This window comes from Athene noctua, chromosome 7 (genome assembly GCF_965140245.1).
Source record: "Athene noctua chromosome 7, bAthNoc1.hap1.1, whole genome shotgun sequence".
Lineage (NCBI taxonomy): Eukaryota > Metazoa > Chordata > Aves > Strigiformes > Strigidae > Athene > Athene noctua.
In genome coordinates, this window is record NC_134043.1 from 22997346 (window position 1) to 23019435 (window position 22090).

At 40.5% G+C, this 22090-nt stretch overlaps 1 protein-coding gene across 1 annotated transcript; it reads left to right on the plus strand.

Annotated features, from left to right (window-relative positions):
• The first annotated feature begins 33 nt into the window (after window positions 1-33).
• GORASP2 (golgi reassembly stacking protein 2) lies at window positions 34-14686 on the plus strand. Its single transcript, XM_074911362.1, has 10 exons — window positions 34-214; window positions 7579-7659; window positions 8439-8642; window positions 9057-9143; window positions 9622-9752; window positions 10328-10460; window positions 10589-10712; window positions 11055-11141; window positions 12758-12853; window positions 13637-14686. Exons 1-10 carry the CDS (start codon window positions 152-154, stop codon window positions 13954-13956), a joined length of 1326 nt encoding a protein of 441 aa, XP_074767463.1. The 5' UTR covers window positions 34-151; the 3' UTR covers window positions 13957-14686.
• Window positions 14687-22090: the final 7404 nt, after the last annotated feature.

A 22090-nucleotide genomic window follows, 5' to 3' on the forward strand; every position in this document is an offset into this window, starting at 1 on the left:
GCTGCGGCGCGGCCTCCCGGCATGCCCCGCGCGCGGCCTTGGCCCGCCCCTCCCGAGCCGGGCGGAAGGGGGGAGGGAGGGAGCGAGTGCCACGTCCCCGGCTCGCGGGGCTTTGTGCGGGGAACAGCGCCGCCGCCGCCCGCCCCCAGCCATGGGCGCCTCGCAGAGCGTCGAGATCCCCGGCGGGGGCACCGAGGGCTACCACGTCCTGCGGGTAAGGGCGGCGGGGAGGCGGGCGTGCGCCCCGGTGGCCGTTAGGCCGGCGGCGGCCCTTGGGCCCAGCGGCCTCTCCCTCCGCGGGTCTGCGCTCCAGCGGCGCGAGGGGCTCCCCAGGCCGCTCAGCGGGGAGGCGCTTGGGCAGCAGCGGCGGCGGCTGGGGCTCACCGCACCCGCGGCCGGGCCGCCCTCGTGGCAGCGGCGACGCCCGCGGCCGGGTCGGCGCTGCCGGCTCCCTTTGCCGGAGGAGCGGGGAGGCGGGCTGCCGCGCCGTGCGGGGCTCTCCGGGCGCCCCGCCAGCAGGGCTCGGCTCCGCGCTGCCGCTGCCCGCGCCCTGTCCCGGCTCAAGCGGCCTCTCCCTGGCTGGAGGGATCCCGGTGACACCGGCTGTGCCGTCCGGTTGCGCCGTCTGCGCTTCGGTTGTAAACAGGCCGGGAGGGACGGTGCGTGGTGGGTGACGCTGCTTTCTGGGGAGGGTAAGGCTGCCTCTCTGGAAATGCTGTTAGCACACCAGCTTGCCCGCGTTCAAGCTGTAGTTTAACAGCTGCAGCTCTTTAGGTGCCTGGTAACCCGTCAGGCTTTATCTTGATCATTGCACCGTGATCCAAACTGTAGCAGCTTCATCCCTCGACAGTAGTTTCCGGGGTGTTAGATCGAGGTATTTAAATGACAAGCGTCGCACCTGCCAGAGCCGCATTCGTAGTGATGCTATGTTTTATCGTTATGTAGTTTTTGTTCATGCTGTGGCCAGAATTTTGGTTTTGTGTGCAACAAAATACAATGGTAGACTGCATTAAAGGTCTTGTCAGCAGCCTTTTGGAAGTCCTTTCTGTAGCCTGTGTTTCCCGTTCAGCGAGCAGGACGGTGCCTGAGTTGTGTCCTTGAATCTGATGCAGTGGGTGACAGAGTAACTTTACCGGAGTTACTAATAGCCTCGTCCATGCCACAGCGCTTTGCCACCGTAGCTTGCGTACCCTTACTGTAGGCACCGAGCTGGGCTATTTTTTTCTTGGCATCGGACCTTCTCAGGTCAGCTCTTTGTCTAGAGCAAGCCCCACATTTTGCACATGTGCAAAAGCACCAGACCTAGGCTCATATGAATTAGTACTTCCTTACTTGGTCCAGCTTGCTAGCGGCGAACTACAACTACATGTAGAATACCGTGGTGAAAAAAGAACAGAGATCGTTTATCAGATGTTTAAAAATGCTGCTGTAATGTTTTTGAGAAGCAAACGTTGATGTTTTGATCAAATCCAAAAATCTGTTAAAATTTACATATAGGCTAAAGTAATTTCTCTCTTTTAATGTTACTAATATATAACAATCCAGTGTTTCTAATCTGTAACAGCCCATTTTGTCTTTTCCTTTCCCCTACAAAAAACATTTTTGGAGTTTGGTAAAAGTGGCAGACCTTTTTTTTTTATTTTTTGAGCATATTGTAGTGTAAATATCATATGCTTTTTACGTTTGAGGGTTGTAAAATCAGTAAGTACTCTGCAGTTAGAATATCAGTTGTGTCGGATTCATCCGTTCATACTGTTTGACTAACTCATGTTAGTAAACTGAGATATCTCTCTCTTATGAAGTATAATCTACTTATTTTTTCTTGTGATCTTGCTTGAATCTGGCACCTTTTGGTTGTAATGTTTTTGCTGTGACTTGAAGTGGCAGCGTTTGGTTGCCAGTCTTTGTAAATGTAGTTGATAGGTGCACGTTAAAAAAGTTGTTTTGTAAGACTACATCTGTATTGACATTAAATGCAGGAAAGGACCTGCCTGTTGTCTTAAACAGACTGATGTCTCAATTTTTCACTGCCTTATGTTCATGCTGCTATCTTTAGATGCCACAACAATGAGCAATTTATTATTTTTTTTGTGGACAGGCATCTTAAATGGCATCATGACCCCAGTCTAATAGGAATTCGGCTTATGCTTATATGTAGTTGGGAGTGTAGGTTCAGAATAGAGAAAAATCTGGTTTCACAGTTATAATTTGGAATGTTTACATTGATATGTGTGGCATACAAGTGACTAGAATTTTCTTTTATAGTTTTTCCAAGCTTAATTTTCCAGTTGGTATTCTGTACTAAGTTTGTTACAGACGGGTGTCTTTGGCTCACACTGTTAGAGGAGCACAAATGCTCTGTCTGCATGGACAGAGTAAGAACTCTGGTAGAACTTGGGGTCAAGCAATACTGCTGTTTTCTTCTGATTTATTCTCAAGTAGATTTTCTTTCTGAGCTCAGTATCTTAATCCGATAAATGAGAATGCTAACAGGAAAACGGCAGTAGTCTTTCAGTGTTGCAGGTCTAATTCAGATAAGGTCAGATTTCTTTGATAATGCCAATTTCTGCCAATAGTATATAGTGGTCATTTTTAAGGCTTCATTTGTTGGAAAACTAGACAAATGTCAGAATATATTTTCAGTTACTGGAAGAATTTGCTTAGGTAGTGTAGATAAATGAAAAATATTTGTTAAAAGACCATGAAACAAATGAGTTAATGTTGTTCAGAATGACTGTAGGAGCCAAGTACAAGTTGCCAGAGGGATGAGCAAACTGAGACTGTTGCAAGTCACAGGTTTTTTACAGTGAGACTTTCAGACTGCACTTGCTGCCTCCCTACAAAACTGGTAGCAAGTCTCTTTTATTTGAAAGAGATTTGTATGCTACTGTGTTATGTGCCGTTCTCCCTAAAAGATACTGAACAGCAGTGCCCAAAGTTTAATTTATAACTTTTTTACTTGAGTGCTTCAGTTTGTTGTAATAGAGATACAAACGTGTTGACATAAAGAGATGACTTGTTTTTTAAGGAAGGCTCACATTTTAAAAGCCTGTTTAAAAATTTTAAATTCTCTGTGCTAAAATAAAATTTAATTCTACATATAGGGAATCTTATTTTCTTATAAAAAAGTTATAAAGCTTTTTCTCTTGAAAACTGGATGTTTCATAAGGAAATTCAATATGGTTATACAGTGTAATGTGTTTAGAATAGCTGACAGAAATAAGATTGTCAGACCTAACAGGAATTGCTTATACATGATAAATAATAAAATTTTATTACCAATTACAGAGTGGGTGAGAGAACTGCAGAAAAACTTCCAGCATTTTGTTGTTCATAAAGTAAATATTAGTAAGCATTTCTTATGTGGGGAAAAAAGCTTCAGAGCTTCTGCTTCTTGAAAGTTGTGTATTTAGTGCTTGAAGCTAAGCTTCTGAAAGTTTAAGTGGACACTAGTGTAAGTTATCTGATGTTTAGACGGGGTGAGAGCTGCCTTCTGCCTCTGAAAATTAGGGTTTGCATGCCTAATTCCATTTACTGTAGCACTGCTTGCTTGGGGCTTAAATTTGTAACTGTTGTGTTGCTGAGCAGCCTTTTTATAATGTGTAATGTACAAGATATAAGGTGTAGGCATAGAGTGATAGTGTTGGGAGAGGTTTTCAGCAAAGATAAATTTTATATATTTACCAAAAAATAAGTGTTTTAAGTAATACAGATTAGAACTGGTGTCCTGTCCTTGAAACATTTTCCCTCTTTAATTCTTGACAGTGAATTAAAAGTGAAATAATTAGTGTGGTCTGCGTGTTCAGCATCCCTGCTGTTATCTTGCTGAGAAACTGAAGTTCTGCAGCATTGTACGAGGCTGAAAAAGTCATACAGCCCTTTTCTGCCTTCTGACATTCAGCATTCTTGATAGAGGTTTTCTCTGCTTGCTCTTAAAAGCTCCAGTTCCACAGCTTCTCTGGGTAGTCTGTTCCATTGTTTTTCTCTGTTAGAAAGTCATGGCATTTACCCACAGAAGTCTTATAACTTATATGTCTGAAATATTACCTGGTTTTGAGAGAATTAGGCTTCCCAAGCTGCTGTGGCTGGTATCTTGCCTGTTGTGGCATCTGTTGTGAATGGTATTACTTGATTATTTCTCAGTCCTTATTCAATTATAAAGGCAAGATACCGAATACCTACTTGGGGCATACAGCAAAGCTGCATGAAGCCAGATTGCTCAGGAGGCCTAGAGTTTATGTATGTATACATGGAATCTTTGTTTCCATCATTAATAAAAAGCTTTTTGTGCCCTTGCGTTTTCTATGGTTCCTGCTTATCCTCTGTTGCTGTAGTTCTTGGGAGTGAACCATGACCACAGAGCTTTGAGCAGAGATCTGTATTGTGCATTTGGCACTGTGTGATGGTGATGAATTGTGCAGGTAGCTGGCTGAAAATGAGGTGGTGTGACACGAAAACTATATGGGGTCAGTGTGATTATTGTGCAGGGCAGAACATTTAGCTTCTTTAAGGAGGAGGTGTTTCACGTGGAATGAACTCAGAACTTCTGTTTGCATTTCTGGGACTGCCAGGCATAAAGATGTTTTTCCATCAGTGATGTTGGGCCCAAACAAGCTAGGGAAACGGGAAACTGTGACTGAACCTCTGTGGGGCAGGATGAGGAAATGTGATGACAGAAGGGATGCAGCTACATGCTTCCGAGGTGTGTGTATGATTGATGCAACTGTAAGAGCTTGATTTCTTTTAGATAGGGCTTCTGGATAGTTTTTACATGCCTACTTAGAAACAAACCATGCAAAGACGTTCAGGATTGTGATGGATTTGGGGGAAGGTGTTCAACACCTGACGATATTTTCTGCAAACTAGTCATTTGAACTTGGAAATTCTTGCAGTTCCTTCATCAGTTTGGGGCAGATTATAAATAATTTACTTAGAATATCAAATCTCTACATCCTGATGTCAGTGAGCTTGACATTGATGGATGCTGAACATACATAACTTTTCATTTATTGTAGTTTCTCCCTCTCATTTTAAGTTTACCTTATTGAATACTGGTCACTTGATTCACAGTGTTGAGGATATAATCTATTGGAGATTGTGGGGAAGGGATATTGTGTCAGAGTGTAGGGGTTTGGTGGTTTAGGTTTTTTTAGGAAGTTAATTTGGAAATGGAGGAAAACCTGTGAATAAAGAACAGACTGTGTCTGGACTGCTTTTGCAGCTGTCCTACTGTCTGAATGAAGTCCGGCTTTTCATCGTTTCAAGGCCATGACATCCAGTCCTAACAATCTGATATGTTATCTGAATAAATGTATCAGTTTGCTGGATTTACTGATTTTTATTTTTTTTTTAGTGATTAAGTTTAAAATTCTTGTTTCCCCAATAACTTCTGAAACCATCTGTTGATTTCATTTTGGTATAAAGCCTTTGTCAGGCTCATTAAAACCACAAAATTTAAGTTCTCATGTGTCATGTGCAATATGTGGTGGAATGAGAGATAAGCTATTAAAGTGTTTTCATATCATCTGCCTAAACTAGAGGGAAAAGCAACAAACAGCACAAGCTCATCCTACATTTGCTACTAGAAAAACTGTGTCAGAGGAGAGTATGTTTTGCATTACTTCATTACAGGGAAATCTTCAAGCCTGAGAATGCAATTATGGAACATGTTCATATGAAACAAGAGTTCTTTAATTCTGCTTTCATGAAACTGTTTGGCCTTTCTTTGGCAGGAAGGTCTTGAGTACCCAACTTAGTAAGTAAATGCTTTCTACATTTAAGAAAAAGAATTCATATAGTGATTTTAGTCTCTGTGGCTCTTCTCATAAGCTATAATTTCTGTTTGTGGAGGCTATTCTGAGGTAGCTATACATTACTGAAAGTTTTCATATCTAAAGTTAAAAATGAGCTCTAGGGACAGCCCACAAATGTCAAAGCAACATCCACAATGTGTCTGAGAGTTTCTATGCAGAGCGTCTGCTACATGGAGCTTAGCTTGTACTTTTACCCTGTTACCTGGTGCACAGCTTGCTATCTGATCTCTAGTTATTCTTGGTGAGAGGCATCTTGAACCAACAGTTTAAGGAATATGGAGGCAGTAGTTTGGATCTAGTTAGCAGGACTGCAAGTTACTTTGGTGATTGAGAGCTGTAGTTCCATACAGTTAATATTTGGCAGAGAGGGAGAATATCTATACCTCTTGTTGTAGGAAATTATTTCCAAGGAGCATGTAGGCATCTTGAAGACACTTCTGCAGACACACTTCATGTTCTAGTTAGAAATTATAAATGTTTGGGGATGTTATTGCTGCCTCAGTAATTTTTTTATTACTTTGGGATAAAGCTGGTTTCATACTTTTTTGCTGCTTTACAAATATTGGACAGCAATCAGAGTGTCTGATGTGACTCTGGAACTACTGATTCCAGATTATTTTTTCTTTAATGAATGTTTAGGTTAGGTGACACTGATGTTCTAAGCTTCTGGCATCCATTACAGAAAGCTACCCACAAATAATTTGAGTTTTTCCATGCTCTGATTCTGTGTTGGGCAGAGATAAATAGACTCTAAGAGGACTGTTTTAATAGTAATCAAGCACTTTTTTTTCCATATTGGAATATTTTGTTCTAGATGAGTCATCTGAAGAAAACTCAGTTCCTGCAGAATTAGACAGATTTATACCAGTTCTGTCAGAATAACACATAATAAGAAACCACACTGTAAAGGGTAACAGTTTTTAGATCTTTTTGAAAGATTAATGTAGCACATAAAAGAAAAAGCCAGAGGGTAAAATGAATCAGTTTGCAAATAAAGATAGTCTTTACTACAAAGGCTGTAGGAAAAATCTGATAGCCATATTGGAATTACTTTTGTCTGTCAGCAGTGCATGTAATAGTAAAAAACAACACTGGCAAAATGTCTTTCAGTTACTCCATTTGGAATTAAAAGCATACTTTAAGCTTCTGGGAGCAATGTGTATCTAATACTTAGGCCGTGTCCTAGTGGAGTGGTTGAATTATTTGAGCTGCCATAGCTGCAAAATTGCATGTGTCCTTTTTCTTGCAGCTTGTTGGCCCTCTCTGAGTCAAGAATGTCAATAGATGATGTTTAATCATGAGATAACAACCCTTCTACTTATGTAGATGTGACTCTCTTTTTCCTCTTGTAAGTGTAAGATGAAAAGCAAGGTCCAATGTTGGTACTTACATGGAAAGATACTGCTTTTTAACCAGCTTTTTCAGAATTCAGAATTTTTTTGATCTTTGACCATAATCTCCTTTATTGAAACAAATATCTGCAGTTTATCTGCTGCAACTGTTAAGCAGTGCTTCTCCCAGGGAGTGGCTACTGTTGTGTCATTCCTCAATAATTTATAAATTACTGATTCTTTTTAACTGTTCCTCTCTTTTTTTTTTTAAGGGAGGGATTTTTTTTGTCAAAAAGATTATATTTTAACATTTAAAAATCATACATACAAACAGCAGTTGCTTCTGGAACTGCAGTTAGTATGAGTAGAAATATCATTCCTAATCTGAGTCAGCATTGGTACCCTTTTGCTGAATTCTTGTTTAACTTTGTTAGGTACAAGAAAACTCACCAGGATATAGAGCTGGATTGGAGCCATTCTTTGATTTCATTGTGTCCATCAATGGTTCAAGATTGGTAAGTGTATTGCTATTTTATAACTGAATGTGAACAATGTGTTGAGAATCTTATTTATATAGGTAAGCCAATGCATTTGTTTTATTTAAATATATGTAAAATATTTCTCCTTAGTTTAAAATGAGAAAGCCTAACTGCATCAGAAATTAATTTCCTTCACCCTGTAGTTCCAATTCTATCAAAAATTTAGCTGGAGAATAAGGATGCAGACAGACATGCTGTCTGCAGAAATGTGTGCCAGCAGAAAATAGTACTACCTCCTGATGCACCTCTAGCTGCTTGTGTTACTGCCCCCCTAGTTCTGACTGTAACTTGTATGAGAACTTGCAAACTCATTTCAGTCAATACAGGTTGTTTGAAAGAGCTGTTGTCAGAGCTGTTAGCTGGGCAGGAATCATGGGAGAAAATTTTCTAGCAGAGCTGTAGTGAGACAGCAAACCATCATAACAGTGGAAAAGAACAGCTGTGGGGAAGGTTTTCCAGCAGTACTGCAGGATTCAAGAAAGCCTCTGAAAAGCTTCAAGGCTCATTGTATCACAGGTTTAATTAAAGTGCTTTCATGTTTGGAAAGCATGACCTGTTACTGTGAAATCCCAGGTTTCGCTGGGGATGTATTCTAGAATTGTGAAGGGACTGGGAGCTTGTTACAAAGTAGCTGTAGATACATGTTCTGATAATGCGCAGTGTTTATAGGACCTTTGAAATACAAAAGTGGTGCTATAGAACTGGATGCTTGCTGTTCTAAACACTAATCCAAGCTCTTGTTTGAACATTCACAGAATAAAGACAATGACACTCTCAAGGACCTGTTGAAAGCAAATGTTGAAAAACCTGTAAAAATGCTAGTGTACAGTAGCAAAACACTGGAACTGAGAGAAACATCAGTGACACCCAGCAACATGTGGGGTGGACAGGGCCTGCTGGGTGTGAGCATTCGTTTCTGCAGCTTTGATGGGGCCAATGAAAATGTATGGCACGTTTTGGTATGTATGGACTTCCAAGTATTTATCTTACTGTTGCTTACTATTAAACTTTTTATCTTTTTACTGAAAAGTAAGTTGCAAGGGGGTACATAAGCTATGAGATCAAGTTGGTCTGTTTTTTCTTGATCGGTTTTGGGTTTGGAAAGACTTTTGAACTAGACCTGTATGTCTATGAGTATGTTATCAAATCTTGTATTTAAATCCATGGTTTTGTTACAAGGAGCTCTGAGTATTGTAAGGTATCAAAAGAGATTGTAATTTATCCACCGTTTCACTAGTTCAGTGACTGTTCTACTAACTGTATTGAAAACTTGACCTGTTTATCTGACTCAAAGCTTGTGTGCAGTGCATATCTAATTTCTGTTACACCCTGACAGTTATGTAGTGTTTTGTAACTTTCCATCTTAAAACTAGGAAGTGGAACCAAATTCTCCTGCTGCATTAGCTGGACTTAGACCTCATAGTGACTATATCATTGGAGCAGATACTGTCATGAATGAGGTAAGTATATAAAAATAAGATTTGGATTTAAAAAACAAAAAAAATTGTACCAGGGCAGTTTGAAACATCCTCAGTTCTGTTCGGCAGTTTGAAACATCCTGTTCTGTTTGTTCAGTGGTAATGGAAGTAAGTTAATGCAAAGAGGAAGAAGCCCTGGCATGGTGCCTCTTCTTTGTGCTTAAATGCAATTCTGGAAATAAAAACTGCTCTTAAATATCTTAGTGAAGTCAGAAACTTTTTTTGTACTCTAATATTAATATTTCAAATAGAAGATTTGAAATCTAGATTTTGCCACTTCTTCTGAGTTGTACTAGCAAAGCACACTTTAAAGTCAGCCTTGTGATAAAACAGCAGCACTGCAACAACTGCAACATGCAGCAGGTTCTGTTACAGAAAGTTAGGACGAGGAGGATGATCATTCTAATGCCAAATGATAAAATAAGGACAAGAAATTTTGTTTGTTTTTATTCTTTTGCAGTCTGAAGATCTCTTTTCTCTTATTGAAACGCATGAAGCAAAGCCATTAAAGCTTTATGTGTACAACACAGATACAGATAATTGTCGAGAAGTGGTGATTACTCCAAATTCTGCCTGGGGTGGAGAAGGCAGGTAAGGAGACCATATGTTACAGGGGGACAGGATGACTTTCTTACAGCACTAGCCTAAAAGCTGCTTAAGCTTTCTGCAAAGACATAGGAAGAGCATCATTATATCAAAGGCATTTCTGCTGTAATAAATTATATATTTACTTGGCATTAGATTTAGTTACTAATGGGGGCAGGGATGTATTTAGGCAGTGAATTAGCTAGTGCAAAAATGGTTGCTTTCTGCATTAGGCTTCAAATAGTACTTAGACTGTAGAATATTCTTAAAATAGTGCACGGTAGCCAGAACAGAGGACTACAAGTAACAACTGAGAGTTGAATTTCAAGCTGTATACCTGATACAGCTGCTTTGTTTAAATAACAATGAAACTTACCTTGTGCTAAATGTTTATTGCTAAAAGCTACAGAATTTCCTTCGGTTCTCTCATATTGATTATTTTGTCATAGAAAATGAGGCAACGTTTTGGTGGGGAGGGGATAGTTGTACAGAATTTATGTTGAAACTTCATGCATTGCTTGCTATGGAGTCTGTAGTTGTAAAGTCACTTCACTGACTTCTAAATGTTCATATTTTAAAAGCCTAGGATGTGGCATTGGTTATGGATATTTGCATAGGATACCTACACGTCCATTTGAAGAGGGAAAAAAAATTTCTCTCCCGGGCCAGTTGCCTAGTGCATCTCTCAGTCCCCTCAAAGATGGCTTCACAGAGGTAAGTTGTAGTTGCTTCTTTGGCTTGGTAAAAATGAATTATGATGTTATATTGCTTTTCTGCTTCTATTGGTTCTTGTGGAAACAAACCCTAATGATAGAACTTTCTTTTTTTTTCCTTTCCATAAGGTTCAGTTGTCATCAGTTAATCCCTCAGCCACATTACCCCCTGGGTCAGCTGGTCTCGAGCAGGGTCTTTCAGGACTTTCTATTAGTTCACCCTCAACTACTGTCAGTAACGTTCTCAGCACAGGTTAGTATGGAAGTAATTGACTTCTGAAATGCATGGGGTTTCTGACTTCTTTGCATTCACAGGTTTTCTAGCAATTTAGTAGAAGGCAGAAGAGAATAACATTTTCCCCAAACTTTTCTCAACAGCAAAGGCTAGAGTAGTGTAACTGTGCCCTGCTTGCTCACAAAATAATTGCAAACAACTTCTATGAGAAATACAATGCGTATTATTTAGAATACTGTTTTTCTTCATCAACATTTTAATGTTAAGGCCAATAGTAAAAAAATATTTGTACTCCTTGAGGAAGAGAGCTGAAGTGTTGTATGCTTAAAATTAATGTTCTTTTCCTGTATACTGCACCAGGTGTTCCAACAGTTCCATTATTACCACCACAAGTCAGTCAGTCCCTTACCTCTGTGCCACCAGTTAACCCAGCAACTACATTACCAGGTGAGTAGGTTAAATTCCTTAAAACACTTCTGAAACAAGAATTGAAGATCTCCATACAACCTCTACAATGTTAAGAATCTTTACGCACACACACACCCCCTTAGAGTATGTGCACAGCATGTCTGTAACACAGACAACTTAAGTTGGTGTCCTAGTTTTGGCTGGGACAGAGTTTTTCTTCTTAGTAGCTAGAATAGTGCTGTGCTTTGGATCCAGTATGGGATTTCGTACGAGAAGAATGTTGATAATACACTGATGGCTTTAGTTTTTGCTAAGAGATCCAGGACTTTCCAGCTCCCCATGTCCTGCCTGTGTGCAGGTGTACAAGAAGCTGGGAGGAGCAGAGCCAGAGTTGTTGTATTTTGTTTCTACTGTTATGTGACAAGTAGATAAAGATGTTTCCAAAAGTTTTAAGTAATGCTTGCTGGTATGCTTTCTAATGTATTAAAAATATATAGTAGAGCTAAGTGCATGCAAACCAGGGCACAGAACTCTAATCTTGTACTGCTTAGAGGAAACAGCAAACTACTAAGAAGTTCAGTTTCTGTTAATGTTCTTCCCCTTTCCCAAAATCTGCACATACGAATTTTCCATTCACTTTGTTCTCTGAATACTACTATTGCTTTTTTGAAAGCTATTAGAATATTTCTTCCAATTTTCATGGTCATACTAGTGAAATTGTAGGTAATAAATATACAAGAGGTTTAAAATTTGCGTGAATTTGTGTGAAGTTCAGCTTTTTTCAGATTTTAAAAAGAGTTCAAACCCAAGTTGCTTGTAGCTGAGCTGAAAGCTCTTTGAGTCAGATTATGTCAGCCTTTGTGGCTAATGAATTCACAGGTAGGTAAAGATGACTGTTTTTTAATCAAAATCTTTGTGCAGTGGCCTTGCTTTAAGACTTTTCTCCTCTCTGTCTTATTACTGTAGTATCAACAGTTTATTTCAGAAATAGCCTTCCCTGAGCTAAGCACAAAGTAGGAATAGAGCCCTTATCCCAGAAACACAGGTCTTCTAAGACAGAAAATTCAGGAGTGGCAAGATGTTCCATAGCAAACACAATGATGGAAGAGCACGTGTTGTGTTCATCATATGTTTCTCTTCTATTTTCAGTCCTTCCTGACTGAAAGTTACTTTGTCATGCCTTCTCTATATATTTTTTTGTTTAACTCTAGTTATGAACTAAGTAGAAAAGATTAATAATAGAGTAATCAATATTAGAGATCAGAAATACTATGTACTTTGTCCTATTATCTTCTGCCATTCAAATTAGGAATGAAGGGCTTCTGGTATAGTGCTGTGGTGAAATAACTACTTTTGTTAAAAGCTGAACTTGGAATGCAAACCTATTAATTTCCTTGAAATAAGATTCTGCTTTCCTCAAAAATCTGAAAGGTTGTGATCATGTATTTACTAGTCCGGACTTCCTGCAATGGGTATCTGTTTTGACTGTGCAACTGAAAAGCTGAAACTTGGGTGAATTTGCATTCTTATATGTAAAGATTTATAATCAAGATGTAAAGCAATATAAAATAACTTTGTCATCACTAATATCTCAGAAACAGTTAGAAAAAAACAATTTTAAGTTTTTAGCTGTAACTTTTCCACTCTTCTCTTAGGTCTAATGCCGTTACCAGCAGGACTTCCCAACCTGACTGATCTGTCCAAACTTAATTTACCTGCACCACACATTGTTCCAGAAATCATACAGCCTGGTATGTGCTGCTGCAGACTGAAACGCTGCAGATAGTGGGTCTCTCCTTGACATTCTCATTCTCATCTGGAAGAGGATAAATTGAATGTTTGTCTGAGATGGGAGTTGATGGTAGTACCCAGATTAGGTAGACAAGGAATATGTCTTTAGGTAAACTAATTCTAAACCTGAGTCTGTATTTAGTTGTTTGATCTTCTATTACCTGATTTATGATCTCAAAAGAGATTGTGCTGAGAATGAAAGTATATAGTTTTATGGGCAGAAGAAACTATGAGGTGTTTCCTTGTACGCTAGATGAGGAGATCGAAGCACCCTGACTGAATGCCAAAAGTACAAACTGATACTAGATTTATAGTTTTGAATAAAACAAAACTGCTGAAGGTGGACATTGAGCAAGCAAAAAGAAACTGGAAGCTTATGTGGAATAAGGTTCTTGTTAACTTCTTGTTTCTGGCAGTTTCAGTGAATGCCAGAAAAATCTAATCATCAGTATTAATGCATTACATATCTAGTCCTCTGAGGAGGTAGAAGCAAACTTGAGTTTATTCTGATTCTTCAGTTCTGAAACTTGAAAAGTATCAGGCTTGAAACTAGCCTGCTGAATCAGTGCTGCATGTATATCATGCTCCTACTAAGTTCAAAAAGCTTCTTCCTCTCCAAGAGTAAATATGAGATTACAGAAGGTAAAAATTTGAAGCAAAAAGAGAATCTCTCCAGATCTGTCTGTGGTATGCAGCAGCTCACTGCCTTTTTTCTTTTTTTTTTTTTCTTTTCCAATTCTTAGGTTTGCCATCCCTTCCCTCCTTGCCGCCTCTGAATCTAATGGGAATAACACCTCTATCAATGCCACCCAAATGTGTTCCTTTGCTTCCTTTGGTCACAGAGGCATCTACAGTGCCTACAGATTTGCTTCCCTCCATTACTCAAGCTGGAAGCTTTTCCGTCAACCCTGGCATTACAGTAAATGTGGAACAGACCTCTATGCTCACCTTGGATAGCCCTACCCCAACTTCTAAGACAACTGTTGTTGACAGATCAAGTGAATCCTCTATAGCTAATGAGAAAACATCTGGAGTCACAGATACACAAGCTTCTGAATCATAACTCCAGATCACTCTGTTGGATTGGCTTGGTATTTATTTAGCCATGGGATACATATTTGAAGAGCAAGCTGTCATTAATTTCATACTAGTTTGTACTTAATCTTTAGGAGTCCTGTAAATAATATGGAGGTATAATAAAAATAAAAGGGGGTTTATAAAGTGTGTGTGTTGGGAGGTGAGGAAGAGTACTTGTATGTAACCAAAAAAAAGTCAAGATGGTAAATAGAATTCCACTGCCAAACTCGGAGGTATATGTTTTTAATATAGGCTGACAGCCTTAGCCTGCTAGGCCTGTCCTTGCTTATAATTAGCAATTTTTGCTTCTGATAGAAATGAAGCGGTTCTTGCGTGTGACATTTACGTACCATAGTTCTTGTTCTTTGCAAGTATCTTGTTACTACAGTGGGGATGAGAATGTTTAGTCTGAGTTGTAAATTTGAACACTGCAAAACTTCCACCTAAAAATATTTCTATTAAAGTTGCTGAGTGACCTGTTAACTGACATCTCGTTATTCAGCTTGTACACAAATCTTTATTTTTAAGCTCTTGAGAGATGCTCAAGCCATGTTTTGTGACTGCTGCTGCGTTGTTTCATACGCCCACTGTAAAATGGCATTTGGAAGAGAATGCAGGAAATGTTAAATGTAGCACACAATTTGGCACTTCATGACTACTGTAAGACAAATTAATGGATTTAAGCATACATACAGCAATAAATTCCTGGAATTTTATCCTTTGTGTGACCAAATAACACATTTATTTGTTCAATGCTTAAATTCTCATTTAACTGTTTTTAGCTCAGCTCTCTCTAGCACAGATCCGTGAAAGGGCTCCCCTCCAGAGGAATGGATCCAAGAGGGAATGCCAGACTTCTTAATGCCAGGCAGGATTAGCACCAGCGATTAGATCTGTTGCAGCAATGAGTCATGAAATCTGCCTGCATATGAGTCATACTTGACTTTTAAAATTGATGTTTAGGTTGAAAATGGTAGATTAACTGTAGATTATACACTTGTATAAATTGCTGTGTGTGCTGTACTCCAGGTGATAGCATTCATTTCTGGTATCAGGTACGGTTGTGGAAGACTCTTCTGTACTGCTCCAGTCCTTTTGTACTACTGCAATTTCATTTAAATGTGTTTCTACAAGCATGTGCAAACTTTAACCATATCATCAGCAGGCTGGAGCTGAAGGCTGTCTCAACAGCTGTGTAATCCCTTTTGGCAGTGTAGTTGTGCCTGATCACTGCTGGTCATAATGTCTCAAAGAATTAGCTCAAGGGGAAGCTTTATCCTAATACCTCTTGTCTAGGCTCCTCTTTATCACTTAAGTATTTGTTTTTCTTCTGCCCCACTACTGCACATTTCCTGATCATCTGTTCTGTCAAAAGCCTATGTCAAAGCCAGACTCCAAATACTTTTTTTTTTTCCCACTATGAGCAGTTTCTTTTCTCAGCTGCTTGGAGTGTGAAATCCCTCTGCCTCATTAAGTAGGGGGCCCACCATTTCTCAGAATGTATTTTTATTTACCTCTGTAACTCTGGTGTCATATACCCCAGAACTAAACCTTGACATGAGAAGAAGGATGTTCCCTCTTTTCTTTGCTATATACAGAGAAAGTATGTTAGTACTGAGCTGCATAAAGCTTCACAGGTCTCTCCTGTAACTTCCTTACATGCTTCCACAACTAGAATCCTCATTATTGTTTTCCTTTTATCACCCAAGAACAGTAGAAATAGAAATTTTGTTACATAGCAAATACAGAGCAATGGCTGATTGTAATCAAATGCCTTAAACTAGAATACTTGGGTAGCTTTTTGTTCTTGCAGTATGGCACAGTGTCCTTTGGAGTAACATCTGAAATTAGTTGTCATGTTTCTATGCTTTCCAACAGAAAACTGCAAGCTTTCTTAGGTGTTGTGCCGTTGTCTGTAGTAGCAGACAAAATAAGTTGCTTACTCTGAAATAGCTAACGGAAGCATACAACTTCAAAGTCCCTTGCTGACTTTATAGCTCTAGCTTTTTGATAGGTATGAGTGTGGTGGAAGTAAGGCAGTGTTTAAGTGTAGCCATCAGCAATTCTACTGAAAATAACATGACTTCAAATTTGGCAGTGAAGTGGTGATGCAGATTCTAAGCTGTAACCTCCCTGCTAAAAAGTCATAAACATTGAAAAGTCGAAAATTTACCACTTAAAAGAGAAGCAAGTACCTTAAAGTCATATTATTGTACTATGTCCCTGTTTTTAATTCCCTCAACTAGATTTAATGAGACTGTACCTTATTCACTTCTGGCAAGGGTCTTTTACTTATTTTTTTGCCAAAAAAAAAAGAGAGTGTAGAGAGATGTGGACTAAGATAAGATTTTGTTTCCATGAGTTCATGTATTCAGCTGTTAATGAACAGTTACAAATAGGCATATTCGGTTTATTTAAAATATTGACACATGAAGTTCTTTAACAAGCACTGACAGCAGACAAGAAGGCAGATGTACCATGAACATCCCCAGCCTTGCATATAATTAAGAATGATTAACATGTGTGTGACATACTGTAAAAGGAATAAGGTAATTTCCTGCTCCACCAAAGGCTGCTCTGGGGGAAGTGGTGTTCAGGGGTACGTGTGTGTGTTGTGAGTGTGGGGCCGTATTTACAGCTCTGCTCAAAAAAACGTGAGCACACGCTGAAGAGGTGCATTTTGTAGCTGGAGGTTCTGCTGCTGCTCCAGGAAGCAGCTGCCCAAGCTGCAAGGTTAAGGCAGGAGCGTGGGCAAAGCGTTAACGGTGAACGTTTCAGAGCTTTGGTGGGGTCATATAGTGGGCTGTTTCTGCGCCCCTGACAGCCATCTTTTAAATCAGTCCGGTCCAACGTTAGACCTCCCTGTCGTAATTCGGAGCTCCAAGATTTGTTCTTGGGAAATAGCTGCTCCGGGCCACGAGATGGCGCGCAATAGTTTCCTTCTGCTGAATTTACAGGCCTAGGCTCAGCAATGAGGGTGGTTGGTTCCCGCCCACCCCCCCAGCAGCAACTGTAGTCAAATGGATGCCAGCTGGATGCTGAATGATAGTACTTTAAGGAATCGCAGATAACTAAAACCCACTGATTTGAAGGCAGAAATGGGCTGAGCTTAAGCTATTTCTAAATTCCAGAATTTTGCTGGCAGTTTGCTGACATAAGCCATGCTAACTATGGGACAGGGCGAAAGTTTGTTTTGAAGAAAGCAGATTCTTACAGGCATGGACTCGTTTGAGATACTGTAATGCTGACGAAGAGGCCTGGGTAATATTTTCAACCTCCCAGTGATGTAAGTGCTGATTATGGAATTAAGTTGAAGGGGGCAGGATAAGGATCAGTGATGTTTGATTGTAGTGCCATGTCTTCCTCAGTTATACACAGGTTTTGTCTGTACTAGTCAAAATAATGTATTCACAATCACTCCCTACCATGGAGGCCCCACTGGCACCAATTTCAGATTCTTTGGTCCATCCCTTAGACACCTAGAATCCATCTCATTTTAGATCTGAACCCTGTAATGGTAGGCGAGAATCAGTCTACAAAAGCGTTTATTCATTTGTGTTTGTAGTTTATAGCTAATGCATGCTTTGTAGTCCCACTCTGTCCATTCTTCATGGTAGTGCCAATGGTTTAATACATATTTGTGTAGCCCAGCACACAGTGTTATGCACTATGCTGTGCCTTCCTGTAGTAACTTTAGCTCAGAAAGCAAAAATCTTCAAACTGATTTGCCTGTAACTTCTGTGGTTGAAACTTTTTTGTAGGTGTGTAATAATGGGAAGCCAGCACCTACCATAGCACAGTTTTAAAGTGAAATACTTAAGGTGCAAAAGCCAATCTCAGAAAACTAAAACCAAACAACTCGCTGCTCCATTCAAACAGAAAACTTCATTTAGCTCAGGTAAATCTTCAACAGTCCTGCCCTGCAGCCCTGGCAAGAGAGTTAAAGCATAGTAATCTGCCATTTTACAGAATATCTAAGAGATTTGCAGATGGGGGCTAGAGAGCTAGTAAGCTGAGCAAGGAACAAATACATCCTTTTCCAGAAGCCTCAATTCATGTCTATCCTTAGGCCTTGTGAATACATTACGTTGCCAGGGTGCAGCTAGCAAATCAGAATTTCACTTGGGTGAATGACTTGTGTTTCTGAGGAACAGACTTTGCACATAATTTCAGTTGCAATTTAGTACCAAAGTGCTGGTTTTCTGTTATGACATACTTGGCATGTGAAATGGCCTGAAGACTTAAAGTTCAAAGGCCGCAGACCTGGCATGTGGAGACCTGCTCTGGCTGGAAAGGTTTAGGTGGAGTGTGTGGTTTTACTACCTTACTCACAGTGGGAAAGTGCAGTCCTGTCTGTCCGTGGGCCACATGCCTGCCTGTCCACAGCTCTTCCTTGCACCTAGAAAGGCAGAATTTCGCCCTAAGTGGAGGCTGCAGAACTGCACTGACAAATAAGCATGTTCTCAGCCTTGGAACTTTTACCCTACGGGATCAAAAGGTATGCTTCATCCTTAGTTGTGCAAGGTAGTATTTTTATTCTCTCAGAAGTTTCCTGTGTTAGCTTTACAGTTAATCTTTCAAAAGCTGCATTCCAGCATTGCTCAGCTCACCCAAAAGAGAGCTTCAGAGACTATAGAGGTCAGGCTCACCTTGGGCAACCCATGGCAACAGTGAAAGCCACTTCTGGCAACAAAACAACCCATTTTAATAACAGTCCTCTTGTCTGAGAGCTGTTTACTTTGCCAGCAAGCAGTTGCTTATTCACGTGCTTTGTTCATGGCCCTTGGAGCTTAGGCAAGCTATGAAACCCCAACAGAAGCTAAAAAAAGAAACATGAGTGATGAACTCAAGCCACAAAGCCTATAGTCAACACAGGCTTGCTAGTTATGTAAGAAAATCTTGCAATGGAGAATCATAATAGCAAAAGCAATGCAGAGCTATGAGCGTTTCTTTTGACAAGAGGCGCTGGATGTAATAGGGATCACTGAGGGTTGACTTGCCTGGACCTTTTGATGTGCAGAAAGGACATTATAGTGCTGCCCAGATCCTGCTCCCTGAAGACATCTCTTCCTAGCCGTTGCAATTCATCAGCCAACATTGTCTGCTGGCAGCTTTCATGAACAAGCAGCTCATTTCAGTGTCCTTACTCCTAAATGAACAATAGTCACAAAGTCTTCAGCCACCACCACTACGTTCTCACCTAGTATAAGAGAAATAGCTTCCAGTTCTTTGCACTGGAAAGAAAAAGAGCATAGAGTTCAGTAACTAAGACTTAGCAGTTACCATCTTGCTACCATCTCACCCTTATCCTTCAAGCTGATCTCCCCTGAAATTCTGGGGTTTGAATCTTCAAAATAGCCTTTAAAAGCAAACTGAAGATTTCAAACCTCCCATCCTGGCATTTCTAAGTACCCATTGTATGGAGTTGGAGCTGTGCACTTACCACATGCTTCGATTGGCACATACCATCATCAGTGCTTAAACAATTTGAAGAAATAATCTGGAAACTAAAGCTAACACAGATAAGTAGTGCAATTTACTTAAGAAATGTTAGAACTTGGAAACAAAAGTTGTTTTTATAAACAGCAGCTCAGTATTAACAGTTACTAGACATCAGTCAAGTTTTATCAGCTATGATGCTAAAAGCTAGAACTGTAAGAAAAGATATGAGAAGCACTGTTTATGCCCTCAGGTGAGTTTGTTTACACATGAAACAGGGAACAGAACAAGCATTGTCCCAGGCACACTTAGTGGTGACACTACTTTACTAAGGCTCAGAAGTCTGACAATAGGAGATGGTTTTGTACATATAAACAGTACTTGGGTAAAATCCTCTTAGAGAACAACTGCAACTGCTAAGAAAATAGAAAACAACTGGAAGTCTGTGTATTGCCAAATAACATGCTGGGCACTGGAAATGGCTGAATTTGTAAAACAATTACCTTTTGTTTCAAGGTTACGTTTTTATTTGAAACATTTCTTACCCATCTTACCAGTGATACCTATTCAGAGAAGACAAAAACCACCCAAAACCCACACTTGCTCTCTGGGCACTAACTGTTTAATAATGAAAAGGAACGTACTGTTCCTAGCCCTCTTCTTGACCATTTTAATTCCTAACTACAAAAAAAGTAACAAAAATAACATTCTTCAGGATTTCACTGTGCATCTGAATATTTTTAGCCTAAAAGTACACATCATAAAGGCGTAGGAAGACTTTGAGGAATTTGGGGTGAAATATCGAGAACTTTGAGGAATGGAACCAATTATTTTAAATGCTCCTTGAAAACTGCCATATGTGACTCATACGGAGGCATGCTCGTGCATCCTTACCTGGCAGATTCACACTGTTGGAATTCAGTATAAGCATAGTCTGCTCCAAAGTCTCTGACTGACTTGCAGAAGTACTTGCTTCAGCCTTGAATCCTGTCCTCACAATGCCTTCCTGTCAGCCCAACAACTCAACACCATCTCTCAATAAGGTCCCTTCTCTAAAGGACTTGCTGCCTCAGTGGCTGCTGCCATATCCCACACTATGGAGGTAATATTTCAGGATAAGGCCTGAAGGCATCTCAGATTCTTGTCCACTATATCATCTTCCTCCCCATTTTCTCTCTTTGGCTTGCTTCTCATGTCATTTCTAGATGGGGTCTTGTAGTATCATTCAGAAAGGCTAGAAAGGGTTGCTAAAAACACAAGGAGATTTCTTGTGGTGTATAGGAAGGGTGATGCTGAAAGAGAGCTGTTAAAGGACAGAAGCCAGATGGCTTTCTCCTTACTAATCACTGCATTTGGCATTCTGCTTGGCTACTCCACAGAGCAGGGGGGTCCTACTGTCACCTCTTGCCTAGGATTCCACATTTGCCATCCTCTCATGGGAAGTGCCCATGATTTTTGAACATCTTCTTGGCCCTTCCAAGAAAGGAGCAGAAGTCAGCACCCACATCCACTGCTGGTGGGCTCTGCACACCCTGGTGAACCCCCTTCAGCCACAGCCTGTGCTCCACCTCAGAACATCTTTGTTTTTCCACCTCTGTGGCTTTGGTAGAAGATGCTGTCTGGCCTGAGGGGGGCTCATGAATCAGCCAGTAGTAGAGAGCACCCACCCGCAGACATTGCCCTGCGCCTGACACCTGAGACACCACATCCCGTCACTGTGAAGGCACAGCAGCCGTTTTCAAGAGGCAGGTTAGCAACAAGCAGCTCGCTTGCACTCACACCTGTTGCCTGCTGGAGGAGAGGCACCGCTCTCTCTTCAAAAGGATTAAGAGTAATAGAAAGCTGTTGTTACTGCATAGAGGGCTGAACTTGAACAACCTCTATGACTGACTGTGATGCTGAGAATGGCCTATGAGCACAGTGCGGTTTCAAGTGAAAGGCCTTTCCTTCTAGCCCGATGTGCCACGCAAGGGGAATATTGGCTGTTTAAACAGCAGGTGCACTTCACTAGAGGAGGGTGTTTGATGAGTCCTGTACATACCTCCTTACAAAGACTAGAAATGTGCTTTCTGAAAGAAAGACAGTATTTAAATTGATTAGGCAAATCATAAATAATGCCCTCAGCCTCTCGTCTGCAGCAGTCTCCAAGTGCTGGGCATATGGTGCCTTTCCAGACCACATGGCAGCCAATGAGGCAGAGCTGGTGACTATAATTTCACCCACCTTCGGCAGGAAATAAAACATCTGTTTAATCCTGACAGTGGGACTCCCCAGCAGCTAAGCTAAGATGGTTAAAAAGAAATATAATTGAAAATTATGTTTAAGCCAGCAGAAAGCAGTGACAGACTTCAAATTTCATAAGACTTCAGTCACTGAGACTTTGAGCACCGTGGGGTTTCATGGCCGTAGCCAGTCAGGACCTCTGTTTCACAGCCCAGCCAGAGAAAAATCCTGGTATTGAAAAATGGCATCTTTTCAGCTGGGCTCAAGGGTCAAGTTGTTGTGTCTCTGGACTTCTCACAAGTGGAGCAGCTGTACTTGCTGGTGCTCTCAGTTCTTCTGGTTACCAATGGTGTTTCTCATTGCTATTCAACCACAAGGCAGTGTGAAGTGCTTGAACACTTGGACTATTAATGTGAAAAAGCAGCATGAGCAGACTTGCCATTCTGTCAAATGTATAA